The sequence below is a fragment of the Mercurialis annua genome, linkage group LG5 (genome assembly GCF_937616625.2).
Source record: "Mercurialis annua linkage group LG5, ddMerAnnu1.2, whole genome shotgun sequence".
Lineage (NCBI taxonomy): Eukaryota > Viridiplantae > Streptophyta > Magnoliopsida > Malpighiales > Euphorbiaceae > Mercurialis > Mercurialis annua.
The window spans coordinates 46,334,795-46,352,614 of record NC_065574.1 but is presented as its reverse complement, the minus strand read 5'-3'; the positions used below and the strand labels follow the sequence as shown (position 1 = coordinate 46,352,614).

The 17,820-nt window shown below is 32.0% G+C and overlaps 4 protein-coding genes across 7 annotated transcripts; 1 reads left to right on the top strand and 3 right to left on the bottom strand.

Moving 5' to 3' along the window:
- Positions 1-2,417: 2,417 nt before the first annotated feature.
- On the bottom strand, positions 2,418-5,795 carry LOC130015613 (uncharacterized). The gene is made up of 2 exons (XM_056106054.1): positions 5,706-5,795; positions 2,418-3,116 (listed from the first exon to the last, which is right to left on the bottom strand). Exon 2 carries the CDS (start codon positions 2,959-2,961, stop codon positions 2,584-2,586), a length of 378 nt encoding a protein of 125 aa, XP_055962029.1. The 5' UTR covers positions 2,962-3,116; positions 5,706-5,795; the 3' UTR covers positions 2,418-2,583.
- LOC126680033 (F-box/FBD/LRR-repeat protein At1g16930-like) lies at positions 5,620-8,683 on the bottom strand. 4 transcript variants are annotated; one of them, XR_008790866.1, is made up of 5 exons: positions 7,686-8,683; positions 7,468-7,611; positions 6,961-7,241; positions 6,771-6,824; positions 5,620-6,599 (listed from the first exon to the last, which is right to left on the bottom strand). XR_008790866.1 is itself a non-coding variant. In XM_050375068.2 (3 exons), the coding sequence occupies exons 1-3, from the start codon at positions 8,604-8,606 to the stop codon at positions 7,023-7,025; spliced, it is 1,284 nt and encodes a 427-aa protein (XP_050231025.1). In that variant the 5' UTR covers positions 8,607-8,683; the 3' UTR covers positions 5,620-7,022. The 4 variants fall into 4 exon arrangements, 1 of the variants encoding a protein (XP_050231025.1); XR_007641030.2 differs by having other exon boundaries at positions 6,771-7,241; XR_008790867.1 differs by having other exon boundaries at positions 5,620-6,824.
- A 537-nt stretch (positions 8,684-9,220) lies between these two features.
- On the top strand, positions 9,221-11,305 carry LOC126682253 (floral homeotic protein GLOBOSA-like). The gene is made up of 2 exons (XM_050377859.2): positions 9,221-9,462; positions 10,014-11,305. Exon 2 carries the CDS (start codon positions 10,023-10,025, stop codon positions 11,100-11,102), a length of 1,080 nt encoding a protein of 359 aa, XP_050233816.1. The 5' UTR covers positions 9,221-9,462; positions 10,014-10,022; the 3' UTR covers positions 11,103-11,305.
- Positions 11,306-11,353: 48 nt separating this feature from the next.
- Positions 11,354-16,759, bottom strand: LOC126682252 (uncharacterized). The gene is made up of 13 exons (XM_050377857.2): positions 16,410-16,759; positions 15,797-15,938; positions 15,592-15,728; positions 15,141-15,342; positions 14,704-14,942; positions 14,503-14,614; positions 14,268-14,412; positions 13,975-14,120; positions 13,698-13,870; positions 13,231-13,620; positions 13,084-13,139; positions 12,785-12,990; positions 11,354-12,695 (listed from the first exon to the last, which is right to left on the bottom strand). Exons 1-13 carry the CDS (start codon positions 16,635-16,637, stop codon positions 11,422-11,424), a joined length of 3,450 nt encoding a protein of 1,149 aa, XP_050233814.1. The 5' UTR covers positions 16,638-16,759; the 3' UTR covers positions 11,354-11,421.
- Between the last annotated feature and the right edge of the window lie 1,061 nt (positions 16,760-17,820).

The window sequence follows — 17,820 nt, the reverse complement described above, 5'->3', positions numbered from 1 at the left end:
TCTGATACATAATTTATACATTTATTTATGGATTTCCAAAATTTTGTATCGAGAAAGTATCAAGTTTTTGATAGATATTTGATACATTTCTGATACATATTCGATACACCTCCGATATATATTTGATACATTTTTAATACATAATCGAACTATACATAATTGATAAATATTGGATACATCTCTGATATATTTCAAATACATTTCCACTACATATTTTATCTTTATTTTTATCGATTTAATTGAATCAATTGACTAATTCCATCGGTTCATTTATATATTTGACACTTCTCCAATACATATTTGATACTTCTTCGATACATGTTTGGTACATATTTAATTTCTCTGGTACATAATTTGATACATCTTTGACATATATTTGTTACATCTCCGATACATTTTTGATACACCTTTGATACATTTAATTGAAATTCGAATATATTTTTAATACATCTCTGATACACAATATATACATGATAGATACACATTTGATACATTAATTGAATTAACTGACTAATTAGATTGGTTCTATTTTATATTTAGAAAAGCTTAAACATATATGTAATATTACTAATTAAAATGAACCAAATATTATTGTTTTATATATATTTGATTGGTTTGTTTTTATGGTTTGACCGGAAGCTCTAGGTGGAAAGAAGGAAAAAGGCGAGTAGAAGCGCAAAATATTCGATAAATATTTGATACATCTCCGACATATATTTGATGCATTTCCGATACATATGTGATACATTGTCGATACATAATTTATACGTGATATTTATATAAAATAAATAAATTAAACATGATAGTTACATGTTTTAAATGTACTTAATATACATCGATGATACATAATTTATACATGATAGATACATTTTGTAAATGTACGTAATAGATACATTGCTGATACATAATTTATACACGATAGATATATTTTTAAATATATTTAAATAAATACATGATAGATAGCATGTATAAATTATAGTTATATGATATCAAATATATTAATTTATTATTTGAAAATTTTAATAAATAGACGATGCACAGGTGGAATAATTTATTTTTTTCAAAATTTTTTATCGAGAAATGAATTATATGTTGTGATATTGGAGTTTAATTAAACGAATTAATTAATTGTTTTTAATTTTTATCGATATAATTGAATCAACTAACTAATTCGATTGGTTCATTTATATTTATACATATTCGATACATTTTTTTATACATGCTAGATACATTTTTTTTATACATGATAGATACATTTTTTAAAATGTACTTTATAAATACATCACTGATATATAATTTACACATGATATATACATCTCTAATATATAATTATACATATGATAAATAAATTATTTATGCATCAGACTCGAGTTCAGTATTTATCAATAATGTAGCTGAAAAATAATTTATAAAATTATGTTTTTTAAAACTGTATCATTTTGTATATTTTTATGTTTTATATTTTATAATTTTAAGATTAAATATATATATATATATATATTTTTAAATATCAAATTAAAATTAATATTTTAAAATTCAAATATTAGATAAATACATAAGAAAAATTTGGATGTAAAATAAATGCATAAATAAATTATTTGTTTTATTAAAGTATAAAAAAAGTTGGATGTAATCCAATTCAGTAGAAGCTGAATTGGATACAATATGAATTGGACCCAATTCATTACTGAATTGGGTGCAATTCATGAACTGACCCGCGCGTCATGCGCGGGTCAGATAACTATCTGGTGCACTTGTTGTATTGGTGCACCAAGGTGGTACTAGTGAAATTTTTTTTATGAGAAATGGTATAGATGAAATGTTTTCATAATAGCTTGTAATTAATGAAAATGGTGGACTTTTTTCTTGTATTTTTGTGATTTTCTCTAATTTTTATTACACATAATAAATTTAAAAATTAAAACATCACATAAAATTTAAAAAAAAAAAAGTTACAATTTAAAAAAAAAACGAATCTCTCCTACCATCTGTCATTTCTTGCTTGCCGCCATTTTTTTGTATGATCTGATTTTATTTGAGGACAAATTAGATAAAATTGAAAGGTTTGAATTTTTGTGAAACTTTCATGAAAGATTTAACATTTTTTATTATTTGACCTTCATTTTTAAGCATTTTACAGTCCAAATATCTTATTTAATGTTGTTTTAGTTATTCAAAACGACTAAAACAATGTCCTTTTATGCAAAAGAAAATGTTTGAAACGGTACTAGAATTTTGGATGAAAAATTTGGAATGTTCGATGTCACGTTTAAAATAATGCGTTTAAATCGTAAACGATGAAATTTGTTTTATACAAAAATCCTAAAATATGAAAATAAAATTGAAACTGAAATTGAAATTGGCTGCTATTAATAATCAAGAAAACAAATTTATCCACCGTTGATGGTAGCAAATGAAACAAAAATAAAAAAAATACTTCAAACGGCTAGGTATGCTAAATTCTTACAAGATATTTTTTTTGAGAGGAAACAAGATTTTTATTGGTTAAATATGAACGATAAGTTCGTTGATCGGGAAAGTAATTTCACCGTCAAACATACAATTTTTTCCGATAAAGATACCCTATTTGGCGAGGGCATGAGCAACATAGTTGCAATTCCTACGAACATGACGAAAGACAACATGAAAATCCCTTGCTATAGCTAAACAGTCTTCCACAATCAACTGAATATTATCAATAGCTGAGTTCGGCTGCTGGATACGGGAGATAACAGCAAAAGCATCTGTGACTTGCAAAGAGGCGGCCATTTGCAACCCCAGCCGGATCGCATAAGTCTCAGATAATTCAACATCACTAATACCATGCAACGTAGACACTCCACATTTCACCACTGCACCCGAACTATCCCTGCAAACAGCACTGATGACCGCCACATTCCTATGAACTGCCATGGCTGCATCCATATTAACCTTAATAACGTTGGGAGGGGGGCCTGCCATGCAGGATCAGCGTGAACTCTTTGTGAGTTCTGCTGCTCAGCACGAGCACATAGTTCATTCACGCTGCGAAACAAAAGTTGACCCGGTTGCCTGGGATTTGAAAACACAATGTTGTTTCGATCATTCCATATCATCCATAAGCTCGTCACGAAGACCTGTAGATCGTCATAATGCAACCATTAGAGAAATCCTAAGAATGATAAATTATGTAAATTGAAGCCTTATATGGCTATGAAAAGCCTTCTTTACACCACTAGAAGAATCCTTTATCTGTTGAAGTTCAAATTGATACAAAAGCCTTATATGGCTATGAAAAGTCTTCTTTGCACCACTAGAGGAATCCTTTATCCATTAAAGTTCAAATTGATAGAAAACAGCACAAATTGATGGAAGTAATGAGAAAGAAAAGATGCCGGCAACAAATTGATGCTAGAAAGGAAAGTATCAGGGACAAACTGATGATGCAAGAAAGGATGAGCACCGGCAGCGGCTAAGTGGGAGAAATTTAATAAGAGCAGCAACTGTAAATTAGGTTTTTAGGTTAATTGTTATATAACATGAAATGCAGAGTATTAGTTAACACGTATAAAATAAGTTTTAGGTATTTGTGTATCAAACCGAACAAAAAATCGAAAACTAAAAATTCCTAATTTGTCACCGAACCGACCGAAATAATATTTATAACCGAACTAAACCGGCCAAAAATCATCGGTTTGGTCGGTTAAACCGGTTGGTCGGATATTTCGCTCACCCCTAAACAAGACTGTCATAATATTATGATAAGATTGTGATAATATTATGATACTGTTATGAAAATATAATCTAATTATTTATAAACTACGTAAAATAAGTTATGCAAAAATTATGATAAATAAAGTTATAATAATTTTATGCTAAAGTTATGATAAAAATATAATAATATTATGAAATGTTATCTAATTTTGTAAAATTATGTAAAATTAATGCAAAAGAATATGATAGGATTATCTAAATATTATGATACAATTATGATAAAATTATGATAATAAAATAATAATTTATTATTATCATTATAATTAGAATATGTATGTTAGAAATATAATTTATCAAATTTTAATTATTTTATTCAGTTTATATAAATTTTTAAAGCTGCTATTAATATAATAAAATATAGAATAAATAGTAGCACATATTTGAAATTAATTAAAAAAATTAATATTTTAATTACATTTTTATAATTAATTTAAAGAACAAATAATAAAAGGAAACGGAAGAAATTGAATATTTGAACAAATTAAAAAGAAATGTTAAATTTAATACCAATTTGTAATCTGCACATTTGCACTTAATTCGAAGAATAAAAAAAAATTGAATGTTAAAAATTGGATGTTTGAACAAATGAAAAAGAAATTTGTGGTCTGCACAATTGTAAGACTTGTCAGATGCAGAGAGAAAAAAAGTAGAAAGAGAGAAATGTGGTGGTCAAGTTACATATGAAATTAATCAGAATAAAATTCTAATTTCGTTAGACACAGAGAATACAAATATAAAAAAGTTGAAATGATGATGTATTTTTTGTATGTTTTTCGTGTTAACTTAGAATTTGTAAATATTTTTATATTTTAGTTAAATGTGTAATCTTCTTAATAATTTTATAAGAATGACCCAATAGATAAATTTTGGTCCAAATAATTTTTAAATTCAAGAGTGTTTGAATTTTTTAAAATAATAAATACATTTTAAATTTCAAAAATAATATTCAAAAGTTGTACAATTTATTTATCTAAATAATTGTTTTTTTTAAAAAAAAAATTCTCTCAAAATTTTTTAAAAAATAATTTTTTTCGAGAAAAGAAATTGACTTTTTTATTTTGAAAAAAATTTCTTTTTTTTAGAAATTCCAATTTGATTTTTAATTTTGTTTTTTTCATCTCAAAGTATGAATTTCAAATATTTTGGATTTTTTTTGGAGCTTTCATGACCCAACCCAACTCACAATTACCTAATCCAAAATTACTCAAAAAAATTATGAGCCAAAATTGCCAAATCCAAAGAAGCCCATCCAAAATCACCCATTTGTCACCTCTAATCAGTACTGATGCAAAGCCACTAATTAGTTAAAGGCTTAATTACTTAAAAAAATCCCCACCTTTAATCTTTATTTCGTTTATACCCTGATTTAGGAAAACTATCACATATACCTTTGATGTTGTTATTATATTTCGCCTTTACCCTCGAGGTATTAAATTGACCTCTTTTCATTTGAAAAAGAGTTTAAAATAATCCTTCATTTTTAGCATATATTCTAATTATACGTTAATATTATTAATTATACAAAAACACCTTCTTCTTTAAAAAAATTCAACTAATAATAATTTAATTTATATTAATTATCAATATTTTTTAAAAAATAAAAAACCGTAAAAAAATTTACATAAAACAAATAAAATATTCAGACTAATTAATTTCATTTCAACCTAATACCATACTTTAATTTTAAAATCCAGTTTCAATTTTTTTTTTAAAAAAAAATTAAAAAAAAACATGGAGGAGCTTTTTTTTTAGTCATTTTAGCACAATAACAAATACAATGGGTGCAACAATTCTTATTTAATTCCTTACCACAACATATCTCATCTAACTTAAAATAATAGAAGCAAAAGTAAAATAAAATAAAAATAAAAAAAAAGTATATCACTTTATAACAACACAATCACCCCAAAAATAGTATATGCCCCAAAGACACTCATAAAGTTGTTACTTACAATTTCAGTGACTAAGTTGGTGTTGACGCGAGATCAAACAAGAATCCGAGAACATAAAGCATATCACAACAACGAACACTTCAACATCATTGGAGGGAGAGGAAATTGGTGATCGGAGGATTGGATAATGGTGTTGATGGACGAAGATAGAGGAAAGGAGGCCAGGTTAACGAAAAAAACGAGAATGAAAATAGAGATGACAATATTTTAGTCTATTTTAAGAGATGAAAAATAAAGAAACGGAGCCCTAAAAACAGTAGAAAGCACATTAAAAAGGGAAACCTATTCCTAAACGTAAATTTTTCAAATTTGAATACCAAATCCAAATTGGGATACCAAAACGTCCCCTTAGGTCTTCCATTGCGTTAAAAACGCCAAAATTCCTGCAAAACTCAAAAAATAAAGGAAGATCTTCCACCTTGAGTTAGTTCCAAGCTTTCCAGCTGTGCATCAAATATTCAATAATAACACAATCTGTCGCTTCAAGAATCAAGCTTTCTCTCATGTTATTAGCTAATAGCTTAATCTGAAACATATCAACCCAAGATTGCCAGTTTTCAAGCCTTATAATCTCTTGTACCATTGAATTATTATCCTTCTGTCACTGCTTGTTGACGTCGTTAAGCATATCAAGATCCAAAAGATTTGGGAAAATAATCAAACTGGGGAAAATTTAGACTAGAAGGATAAAATTAGTCATCACAAGGTTAAAGTTATGAGACAGTGGTGAACATTCTTACGCCATCTTATTCTAAAAGATTTTCAGTATGAATTCACATTTTTGGTAGAAATTCAAAACTCGAAACTATCGCAAATAGCAATCACTTGACAAGCACATACCTTTATATCATAGACATAAGCTAGGAACACAGTTTAGCAGCATTATTCGAACAACTGATACATGAAAGTGAGAGCTAAAGATCAATTTATAAATTCATCAAGAAGGCAGGATTGTGCTATAGAGAAAAAGAGAAATTTCAGAGATCAAAAGCAATTAAATTACGATACACCCAATTGAATTAAAGCACTGTATAATTAAAAATATAAAGTCAAAATACATTGTACCTTTCTCTAGTGCCCATTCGAATAAGAGCAACCTTTGGGTCCAAAGCTGTGGATCTACAAGTTTGTTCCTTTAAGCAGTTCGGATTCGGACAGTAAAAAGTTTTATAATTCAAATGGAAAAGAGTTTGATTGTTTATAAATACGAGAAACTAACAAAAGTTAAAATAATTAATTTTAAAACTGAGATCACATAGAATGTTCAATTTTAACTTGACATGTCTTTGGCAATACTGATAACTTGTTTAAAAGCTCTTATTTGAATGGTTCCTCAGAATCGTCAGAAGAAAACGCTAAGACGTTAAATTCCTTTAACGCCTTTGCGTTTCTCACGATGTATTCTAGAATTTTCACATCTCCTGAACAGCCTGAGTATCCCTTAAATTCAAACCTTTCGATGGATGAGTTCAAGCACTGGGGCACAACATTTTGTTCATCATCCCAATATTCCGATGGAAAAAAATGTTTATGAACCTGGGAAAAGAGATTAATTATTGGGGTTGATGTTAACATAGTTCGACATTGAATAGCAACAAGTAATTTGTAGAGGAACACACATAAAGTGGGAATGACTACACCAGTTTAGTAGCAGTTTCAAAATTGTTGCAATAGTATTTAACAGAAATAGAAAATGCGGCTAACATAGCTTGCCGAAAAACATGTAATTTAGACTCATATAGATACAGATGATAGTACTAACCTTATTGAGTGCAAGAACTTTTAAATTTGGTAAAATTCTGAGCATATGAAGCAAATTTGACATGCCACTTTGGAAAGTTCTCAGCACCAAGTGATTCAAGTTAGGAAAAGAAGGCACATTTTTGCTGGATGCATCAAAAATATCCTGAAAATTAGTTAGATCAATTATCACTACATTACATGAAAACGAGAAATAGCGAAAGGACAAAAGATGATAACCTGAAGAATGTCTGGAGACAAGGTTAAGACTTTAACAGTACTAGAAATATTGGAGATAAATTGAAGAGCAGCGGATCGAATAGCGGCATCTTTAGGGTGATAGGAGAGATATGAATTAAGATACAAAGCCACATGAACTATTGAGCATGAATTAGCCTTCATGTCAACTATTAGACAGTGAAGACTTAAAAGCTCAAGAAATTCAAGTTTCGGCGCATCGACGACAACCCTAGTGTTTTTCATGTAGCATCCACTCCACATGTGAAGCTTGATAATTTTCAATGAACCAGACTGTATATGGATAGTCTTACACTTATTATTATAGTCCATTAATCTATAGATAATCAATTCTTGTAGATTAAATAAACACGATAACAGTATACCTATGGTAGAATCACCTGGATACTCAATTCCTTGAAGATGAAGGATCTTGAGATTCGGCATACATATAGTTTCTGGAAAATAATTCTTATCAATATAACAGCCACGTCCCTGAAGCTTCAAAACCTTTACAGATCCGCACCTGAAAAGATGACCGGGAACTGGAATGCCTCCTTGTTTGATGCAAAGATGCAGCTCCTCAATTTTATAACGAACCGCAGCTTCAATCCATGACTTTAAGCTTGAACTTGGACAATCTCCGTCCATTTGAAGTCTAAATCTTTTGATGGATGGGAATGAGCGAACCGCCAGAGCCCTGCTAACGAAATCCAGGAATGGTTTGAGATTAACAGTGCGTGGAGTGTGTAGATCTAGATCGGCGAGAGCGGTCCATTTGTGTCTCCAGCACCTTGACAAAACGCTGGTTGTGGCGGCATCTTTTGTTGAGAGACGTGACAATATTTCACATTGAATTTCATTTGGTAAATTGCTGATCCTGTCTTCGTATGCCATCTCCAAATCTTTTGATTCAGAACCCATTTGTGGAAGATGACATGTTGGGGATGATGGCCATATTTAAACCGGATAGCCAGTTCGACCGATTTGACTTGGAACCAAAGGAGTGCCATAGGTGGCTGACACACTATGTAGTACGGAAACGGAAACGACACGAAACGGCGAACTTTTAAAATGAAGGAAACGAAACGTGAAAAAAACGTATAAATAATAAAAATATAAGGATATATTTATAATATTAGAAATCATAAAATGGTACATATATATTAAATTTTATTTATATATTTATACCAATTAATAAAATAAATCAAATATAATTAAATCCAACAAAAATAAGAAAATAAGCTATATTATAGATAAAATAATAATAAAAATTGTGTATAATTGATTCATAAAAATTATTTTTTGAGGATTTTTTAGATTTTTTTATAATTATATAATATTTTTATTTAGGAAACGACCAGAAACATTCCTTTATGAGTTTCCGAGAGTTTCTGAGAGTTTCCGGTTTCTGAAACCTTTCCGAAACGGGATACGCAACTTTGTCGAAGTTTCCGTGTTTCATAATATTTTAATAGCATAAGACGGTAACATTTTAAACACACAGTAACTTTTGTTTTCTTTCGATTCTTCATTAAATAGGAGATTCCCCCTCATATTTTATTTCCTAAAACAAGAACAATCAAATGTTCAAGAAAATAAAAACTTGACAAATCGGTTAGTTTCCATTACGAACAAGAGAAAATCTTTCTTGAAATCCAGCAATCAATGCCTTGTTCCTTATTATATTTCTTGTTCCTATATAAAAACAAAGCTCGTCCACCCAAATTTGTCATTACAAAATCTCCATTGTTGTGTTTGAACTCCATTTACGCCTTAGGTAATCTGCTACTTACCACTTGTATTCATAGTAACGTAACAATTTAATCAAACCTTCTACTTTTGAAACCCTTTGTTTGATTAACTCATAGCTTTAATTTATTACTGTTTGTGTTCTTTTTGGTATGTTTGATCGATTCCCTATTTAATTACTGTCAGTGATTTATTATTTGTCTGAATTGGTTTCTTGATTATTAATGGTGAAAGAGAATCGAACCCGAGACTGCCCGGTCGAATTTACATTTTAGCATTAGATTATGCATGCAAGAAAATTGATTGATTCTTTCTTAAGTTCATGGAATTTCATTAAATCGAATATGAAAGGAAATTCGAGAAAATTCGAAACTAAACTCGATGATCTGGCATGTTCGCACTGCATTGATTGATTACTTAATTATGGAATATTTTGTCTCTTGAATTATGTAGACTTGGATACAAACAATAATGTGATTAAATGAAGAACTAGTGTAAATTTTTAATTGATTCGATCTCGAAAGATATATGTTTTTTTATTGGAGAGAAGATATATAATCTGTTGTTTTGTGTTGGTAGATCAAAGCAATGGGTCATAGCAGAATAAAGATGGAATTGATAAAGAAGGAGAGTACGCGAATGCTTACGTATCAGAAAAGAAAGAAAAGTTTAGAGAAAAAGGTTTCAGAATTCTCAATTCTCTGTGGTGTTGAAGCTTGTTTAGTCATTTTCGGACCGAAACTGAAAAATCAATATTCCAACAAGCCCGACGCTGTCTGGCCGCTCAATTCTGATGAAGCTAGAAATATTATCGGCAAGTATAAGGAAACTGATCAAGCGAAAAGATGCTATTCTGTTTCTGATTATTTTTCGGAAAAGAAGAAGAAACTTGATGCAGAGATTTTTAAGTTGCATAAGCAGGTTTTCCAAGCTAAGTTCCCGTCATGGAATGTTCGGTTGGATAGTTCGTCTGAAGATGAATTACGACTACTTGTTACTTTATTAGAAAATAGAATTGAAGCGGCTGATCAACGATTGAACTCATTCCAAGCAAATCAGAATGATCGAATTGAAATGTTAGCGCCAAGAATGGTCTATGATACTCACAACTTTCAGGGTTTTCCGGACCTGATGAAGGATGTTCAAATTCCTCCTATATATTGGCAGAATCCGTATATGATCCCGTTGAATTCAAACTTTCAACTTTTCCCTGATACTCATTCAACCATATCTGGTCGAAATTTGATGGACAATAACAGCAGTAGCAGCAGCTCAAATAACTTGCAATTGCAATTGTTTGCTCCGAAGCCATTGGATGTTCAAGTTCCAATGTATTTCCAGAATCAGGGGATGTCGCTAAATTCAAATGTAATGGAGGATGTGATGGCGAAAATGTCGAACAATCAGAATTTCAGCAATCAATTTGGTGGCAGAGGTATTCTTAATCATATTCCAAGCTTTTCAGGATTGCCCTATGCTGCTAACCCTCAATTCCTGGTACCGGATAATGTACGGCTCAACCATTTTGATGCCTCTATGCCGCTGCAAACAATGTTGCCACAATCACGTAATCAGCCGCCCATGTCGAGCCTTCAGAATCAGGTGCACTTTCCTCAAGCAGACAAGTTTAGTTTTTATGACATTGGAATTCCAAAAGCAGAAAGATAGTGTGAAGTAGTAGATGTGTATTTTGATGATTTCTGAATAGCATGAAGCGAGTAGTTTCGGATTTTTGATGTTTAGCAACTTACATATTCTTCAGCTTTATATCCTTTTATGACTTTTTAATGCTTTTAATTTTCATGAACATGTAGTTACTGAAAAACGGATGTAAATTCAACTTTCTCTAGTTTGATATGGATTATATTTTTTTTCCCTAAATGAATATTCACATAAGATAAGTTAATAGAAGGTATCAATGAACAAAAGTATGTTTAGATGAGCAAATAATATACATAGATTCTTCACTAAGTTCAGCCTCTAATTGTTAACATCGGTCTCTGGCTTTAGAAGAGGAGGCTTGATGATGATCCGATGTTTCAGCCGGAGGGCAAGTTTGCTCTATAAATCTATAGTTTCTATTTCGTCCTTCCTCGCTCTTCGGAATGCCTGCAAAACTAGCCTTGGCTAACTCTCTAAGCTTCTTCAGCTCATTCCTTCGCTCGATTTTTAATCTTTTTTCCTCCCCAGCAGTGATTGTCGTCTCTGCAATCGCGGCACTTGTTCTTTGACTAATATCCAGGCCTGCTGGTGAACCAGGACTAAGCACAGGAACAACTGTTGCTGTCATAGCACTGTAAGGCTCTGCACTTGCATTTCTTCTCGCAAATTGTGTCTCCGGACTTAGAGGTGGGATGGTCGATGTACCTCTTTTCGGTATAATACTCGACCAATGCTTCCTTGGAAGGAAAGGGAATACAAGACCTTTAGCAGCAAATTTCAATCCAAGCCTGAAAGAATCCCTCTTAGGCCTAGAGAGTCTTAAAGTGCATTTTATTAATGCATACCACTCGTTTATAATCTGAGCAATAAAGGTTACAAAGAGAAGAGCCAACATTATGTATCCTTGCTTTCTCGACTCTAGCGGATTTAAATGATCCATACCCAAGGATAAACCGAAAATGCCTAACTCACACAACAAAGAAATACTTTCTACCACCTGAACTCCCCTTCTGATGTATGGTTTTAGAGTAAACAGAAACATAAACTGTACAGATGTCATCGCAAACGCGAAAAGGTTTTCCTTTGATGTTTGAGAAGATTGAGCTCCGGATATTATTCCCAAGCTGACTCTTCTTAAAAGATCGAGAACAATGTAGAATGATCTAGCACAACCTAAAATTCTCTTGAATAAGGGGGTGTTGATTTCTTCGTTGCTATCATCAGAGCTTAGAGCCCTCATTCTTCCTATCCCAGTGTGCCCACTTTCAGTCCATTTCGGTATGGTGTTTGGATCATTCTGATCAACATAGACGAACAATGGAGGGCCCTTTCGATCCTCAAAGAGAATTCCAAACCGTGTAAGGAACGATAAGGGTAGCCCTTCAGGACTAAACCATTTTCCAATTACTGGCTTACCGACGAAGAAGAGCCATATCTTAGTAGGCCATGTTTCTGTTATATCCATATGCTTGATTTCCTTGTACTGAGCAAAACTTCCTGGGTAAACAGCAACTACAAGAAAAACACTAACTGATAAAATGAATGCTGCTGGTATGACAAGCATCAAGGCACCGGCTATGATACCCCACATTGTACCGCCTGCAAATTCACATGTTTTCTCCGTTTTAGAATTGGAAAATTCTGGAAATTTTCAGTCAATAACAAGGAATTCATTTGCAGTATCTTACCTCTCATAACGAATGCAGATGCCTGAGAGATACATGGTAATGCGAGAATGAGAAGAAGAAACTCAAATCTTGGAAACGCAAGTATCCCATGAGTGGATGATGCTCCGATTCTCCATCTCAGGAAAATCAAGATTAGAATATGAATCATAAGCAAACTTCCTCCTCCTATTCCAAGCCAGAACAAGTTCATCTCCATATCTTCCCATCTGTCACAGAAACAATGGCATCAATATTACTAACCAAATATACTTGTTTCGAACATATGCTGCTTAACGAATTTTAAAGGATGCTGAAGCTACCCCGTGTAATTCACCATCCTCTTCACGACATTGTTAGCAGAATACGGCTCTCCTCTCTGCGGAAAATGGACAAATACAATTTTAATAAAGATTTATACAAGATCTCGACGACAAATTAACTGTAGGTGGTAGATAACAAATACACACCAAGAAATAAGTATAATATTCTCTGGCATCAAGCGGTAGACCAAATGGAGAATTCTTCATGCTCATACTGTGTTCATGAAGCCAAGAAAAGTTCGGATCCATTTTATTAAGAGAAGATAGTTGATCTTGCAGATGGGAAGAATCGGTCAAGTTTCGATCAAACCAAGGGTCCGCTTTTAAATGGTAGGGATATCCAAGGGGTAATCTGTAGAAACCTTGTTCAGCCAAATAAACATGGTTAGGCCAGGTTGAGCTTCCATCCTCTTTCCACGGAAGTTTCTGGCGAGGTATGAGCCATCTCAATCCTTTTGTTGTTTCAGAATATTCAATTGGATGGTTAACCGGAAACCAGTCTGAGAGGACAAACACTTGAAGGTGCCCATACAATCCCTACCATAGAAAAGTTTATATATAAAGTGCTTTATCCACAAGTAGATTGTATATGTAGCGTAAGGTTATGTACTTACGTGTAGATTCATCGACGGGTTTGAAGCAGCATTAATGGTATTACCCGAGCCAAGAGAGCCTATTGCTCCAAGATTTGCAGAGGAAATGGAAAGTGCAGCTGCCACCAGTGATGTTGCTAATACTCCAGCAGTAATGAAGGAGTGTAGCGCCAGTGAAATTGCAGGGATCGTGTCTTTTTTACCGAATCAAGAAGCAAGAGCATTGCGTTATTGATAATTAAAGAGCAGGTCCCTCTCTATAGAGACCATAAGCAATGAAAAAGTGTAACATTCTTACAGTGTTTCACTTCAAGTTGGTTAGAGCCCAAATTTTGATTTCCTGAAATGTCATTTACTTTTCCTTCAGGAATACTGACGAGGACTATGCTCGATGTTACAGCAACGACAGTGAATGAATAAAGAGCCCTTGAATGTCCACGGAACCTAAATGGAGTCGAAAAGCAATGTACTTAAGCTGCTTTTCAAGCCTTTCGGCTAATCTTCAATTATTATGCACCGAAACATGAAAATTATACGTATTTACTTGTGAACTATGGTAAGAACAGCTTTCAGAATCGCCTATGCACCTGCCTTGTAAGTTTCCCTCCTTCAACATTCACCATGGAAGCCTCAAAACCGAAAACTGGCTTTGTGAATTCAACTACTACATTGATATCAGACGCCTTTGTCACATTCGGAGAGCTGGTACTTAGCGTTACGCCAGGCTTTGTCGAGTCTGACAAAAAGTATAAGAGTTAGTGAAGCAATTAAAAGAAAGCAAACGAGAGAAACTAATTGTGAGAATCCGAAATTCGACATTGCATACCAAAAAGTATTGTAAGTGGTGCTACAGGTGAGACAGGAACGCCCGTCCTGCCGATTACTAATCCAGCATCTAGTTCAACTGTTATGATTTCAGTTTCTAATATGTTCTCGAGCTACAAATTCGGAATCCGCCATTACTAACTCCGTAAAAAGTGCAATTCTGATATTCATGTCATACAAGCTGAAGTAGTAGGATGCTTACTTGGAAAACAAAATTGCGATCTCCATGATTTTTACTGAAAATAGGTAATATGTTACCCATATTTACACGGACAGCATTAAACAGTTCTTGTGTTGAATTCATAATGGGAATGCTGAATTCCATTAAAATTTTCAAGTTCTCCATTTTGTTAGTTGCTAGAACTGTTCTTGGGAATCCATTGATCTCCAATTCATATGATGAAACTGGCATCCATATATCTACTACTACTGCTCTTCTATCTAAGACAGCAATTCAAGTAAATTTAGATCAAATAAACAACTATGATAAATTTTGAATAATTGGTTTTTCTTTATTAAACTCGAGTTGATCTCAAGCTCGAGCCTGCAAATTTAAGCTCATTCGAGCTCGAGGTTGAACTTGTATAACACACTCGAGTTGGAACTCGAAACAAAATAAGAGAATATGAGGTAACTTACCAAAGTGTATAACTAAAATGGAAGCATTAGTCCTCTTAAAACTGTTACCAGCCTTGTCTGTGCAGAAATTGTCTGCCATTCTAACAATGATTCGCCCATTTAGAATCTTGGACGAAGGGATTATGTCAAAGCTATATTTCTTGCTAGGTTTTATCATTTTTAGTGAAGAAGGTTCGACATATGCTGGTCCATCCAATAAAACCTACAAATAATAGAGAAAATTATTATTATTTTTTGTGAATTTTGAAAAAAAAAATTGATTTAAAAACTCTATGTTGCATAGAAATTTGGCGAATTCTACGTCCGAAAATGAACTAAATTTGATATTTATAACCTAATTTTATAAAATACTATTTTTTACGTTTTCCATTTCTGCATTTTTATTTCCGTACAACATCGTTACAAAATATAGTAATTTACGTATAATTTGTAAGTATAAACAACCACTTACATCACAATTTGTTGAGTCAATGCATTTGAAGCCTCCCATTCCACTGCAAGCTTCACTAAATGTAACTTCAACTGTTAATTTTTGAGCATTTGTGTGATTTTGGTCACTAAATAATGTTGCAGTTGGTGGAATTGTATCTGAAACAAAACAATAAATTAGGGTTCTATAATCATGAAGTTAAAGAAATTATTAATTTGATACTAACCAATAAACCATGAGTAAGATGATGTGTTTGTTTCTCCACTTTGAGTTGTGACATTGAGAAGAAAATTATGTTTCTGATTCACTGTTAAATTCTTGAATACAATTGTGTCAACTGGACACGATCTCAAAATATGACCATCAATCTGTTCAAAATTGCATGTCAAGTTTCAATGTTAAGTACAAATAACAAAATCTTAAAATTAATTAAAAATTACACTAGTCGTGTCTGAATATTTACAAATTTTCTATTTTAGTGTCTAAACTTTTTAAAAATGTATCAAATTAGTGTTTTAATCCATTTACAATCAACCGACTACTAACAAGGCAAAAATTATTTTAAATTTACGTATATAATTTTCCATTTTCATTCCGTATATATAAGCGTATCATCACACACGATTATTAATATGATGCATAGATTTAAATAAAAACGAGAGTTTTATTTCTGTCTTTTAGCACATCGGTGAACGAAACAGCTAAAAATACTCGTTTGATACATTTAAAAAAAGTTGAACACATGAAAAAATAAAAGTTCAGACACCATTGAGATAAATTTTCCTAGAATTAGATAATTTATCATTTAAAAGATGAAAGTAAGTGAAAAAGAAATTCACCTGACAAGAAATGGAACATCCATTGTTGTTACAAGCATTACTACCATCTGGTGTTAGTACTGAGTAGTTAAAAACAGCATTAGTAAACCTTGAATATTTTGGAGGAGCTCCATGTATTTTAATCATAAGAGTTGACTCAACCGAGTCGAGTTCACCTACTGTCATCACTGCAATACATAAAAACAATTCTAAAAAAGTTTGAATTCCCATTTCAGAAACTGCTTGCATTCATGCACTAGATCATTTAAGCAAATTATGAGAGAAGAGAAAGAAAATGGAGCATTTTTATTTTCTTTAGTTTGTTTGGTTGCAGAGAAAATAATAGCAGTAGAAAAGAAAAAAGCAGATTGAATGAATGAATGTAATGTTGATGATGAATTTATGTTGGGAGAAGTAGGATAGATTTTAGGGCAGCTACCTCAACTGTTAATGTCAGTGGGTAATAACTGCTTATTTAAATTTCATCACATTCCTTGTCAACCATCATGGCCAGCTCAAGACCTACACATATTTGTTTGTGTTTTCACCATTTTAGCTTCCGTGTTATTACTGACGAGTTATAGCTCAAATGATACGTGCGCGGCATAATTCTGCTAGGATCAATAGTAGAAGAAAATGCAGCAAATCATATCAAGAATTAATTAATTAGTTGATTTGAAAGAGTAGGCGGGAATGGCAAAGTTCTCGTTCAAATTTTAAAAGTTTAATTTTCTCATATTTTTCGTCATCGGCTTATTTTCACTCATAAAGCGACTTCAAATCGACCAACTTCCACGAAAGACCACTGGTTTCATTTGGTTGCTAGGAATGTCAGACTTATCAATTTTTATTCGTTAAACTGTTAGGTCCTCTACAAGCGTCAAAAATCTCCCTTTTCAACGATAAAAAGAAAAAGGTTTTATTCAACACCAATATGATAATCGGACATTGGATGGTTAAACAAAAATAAATTAAATTAAAAACAGAAAAGAAGGTTTAAAAATTAAAACAGATTTTAAATTTGGTAGGGAGAGACTTGCTACACATATATTCATGCTCAGCTCGAATCCGAATTATTCATCACTAGTACTATATGATATGGTAAACAAAAAAACTGAAGATAGGAAAGGTAGAAAATTTAAAAGAGATTTTAAATATTTGAACCTTTATTTATTTCTCTTGATTTGATTGGTTAAGCATGTAAAATATGAAATTTCTGGTTTCGTCATAGAGCCAAATTTTAATGTTGATAAAGAAGCAAAATGCATTAAATACTAGTATTAAGCATTGAATGAATTGTTAAGAATACAGATTAAAGCATTTAGTAGTACAAGAAAAATGTCTGTCCATGCCTCATCTATTACTATGTCCACAATCAATAAAATTACATACCATGAGCTTGATTGATTGGTGAACCGACCATTTAAAGACT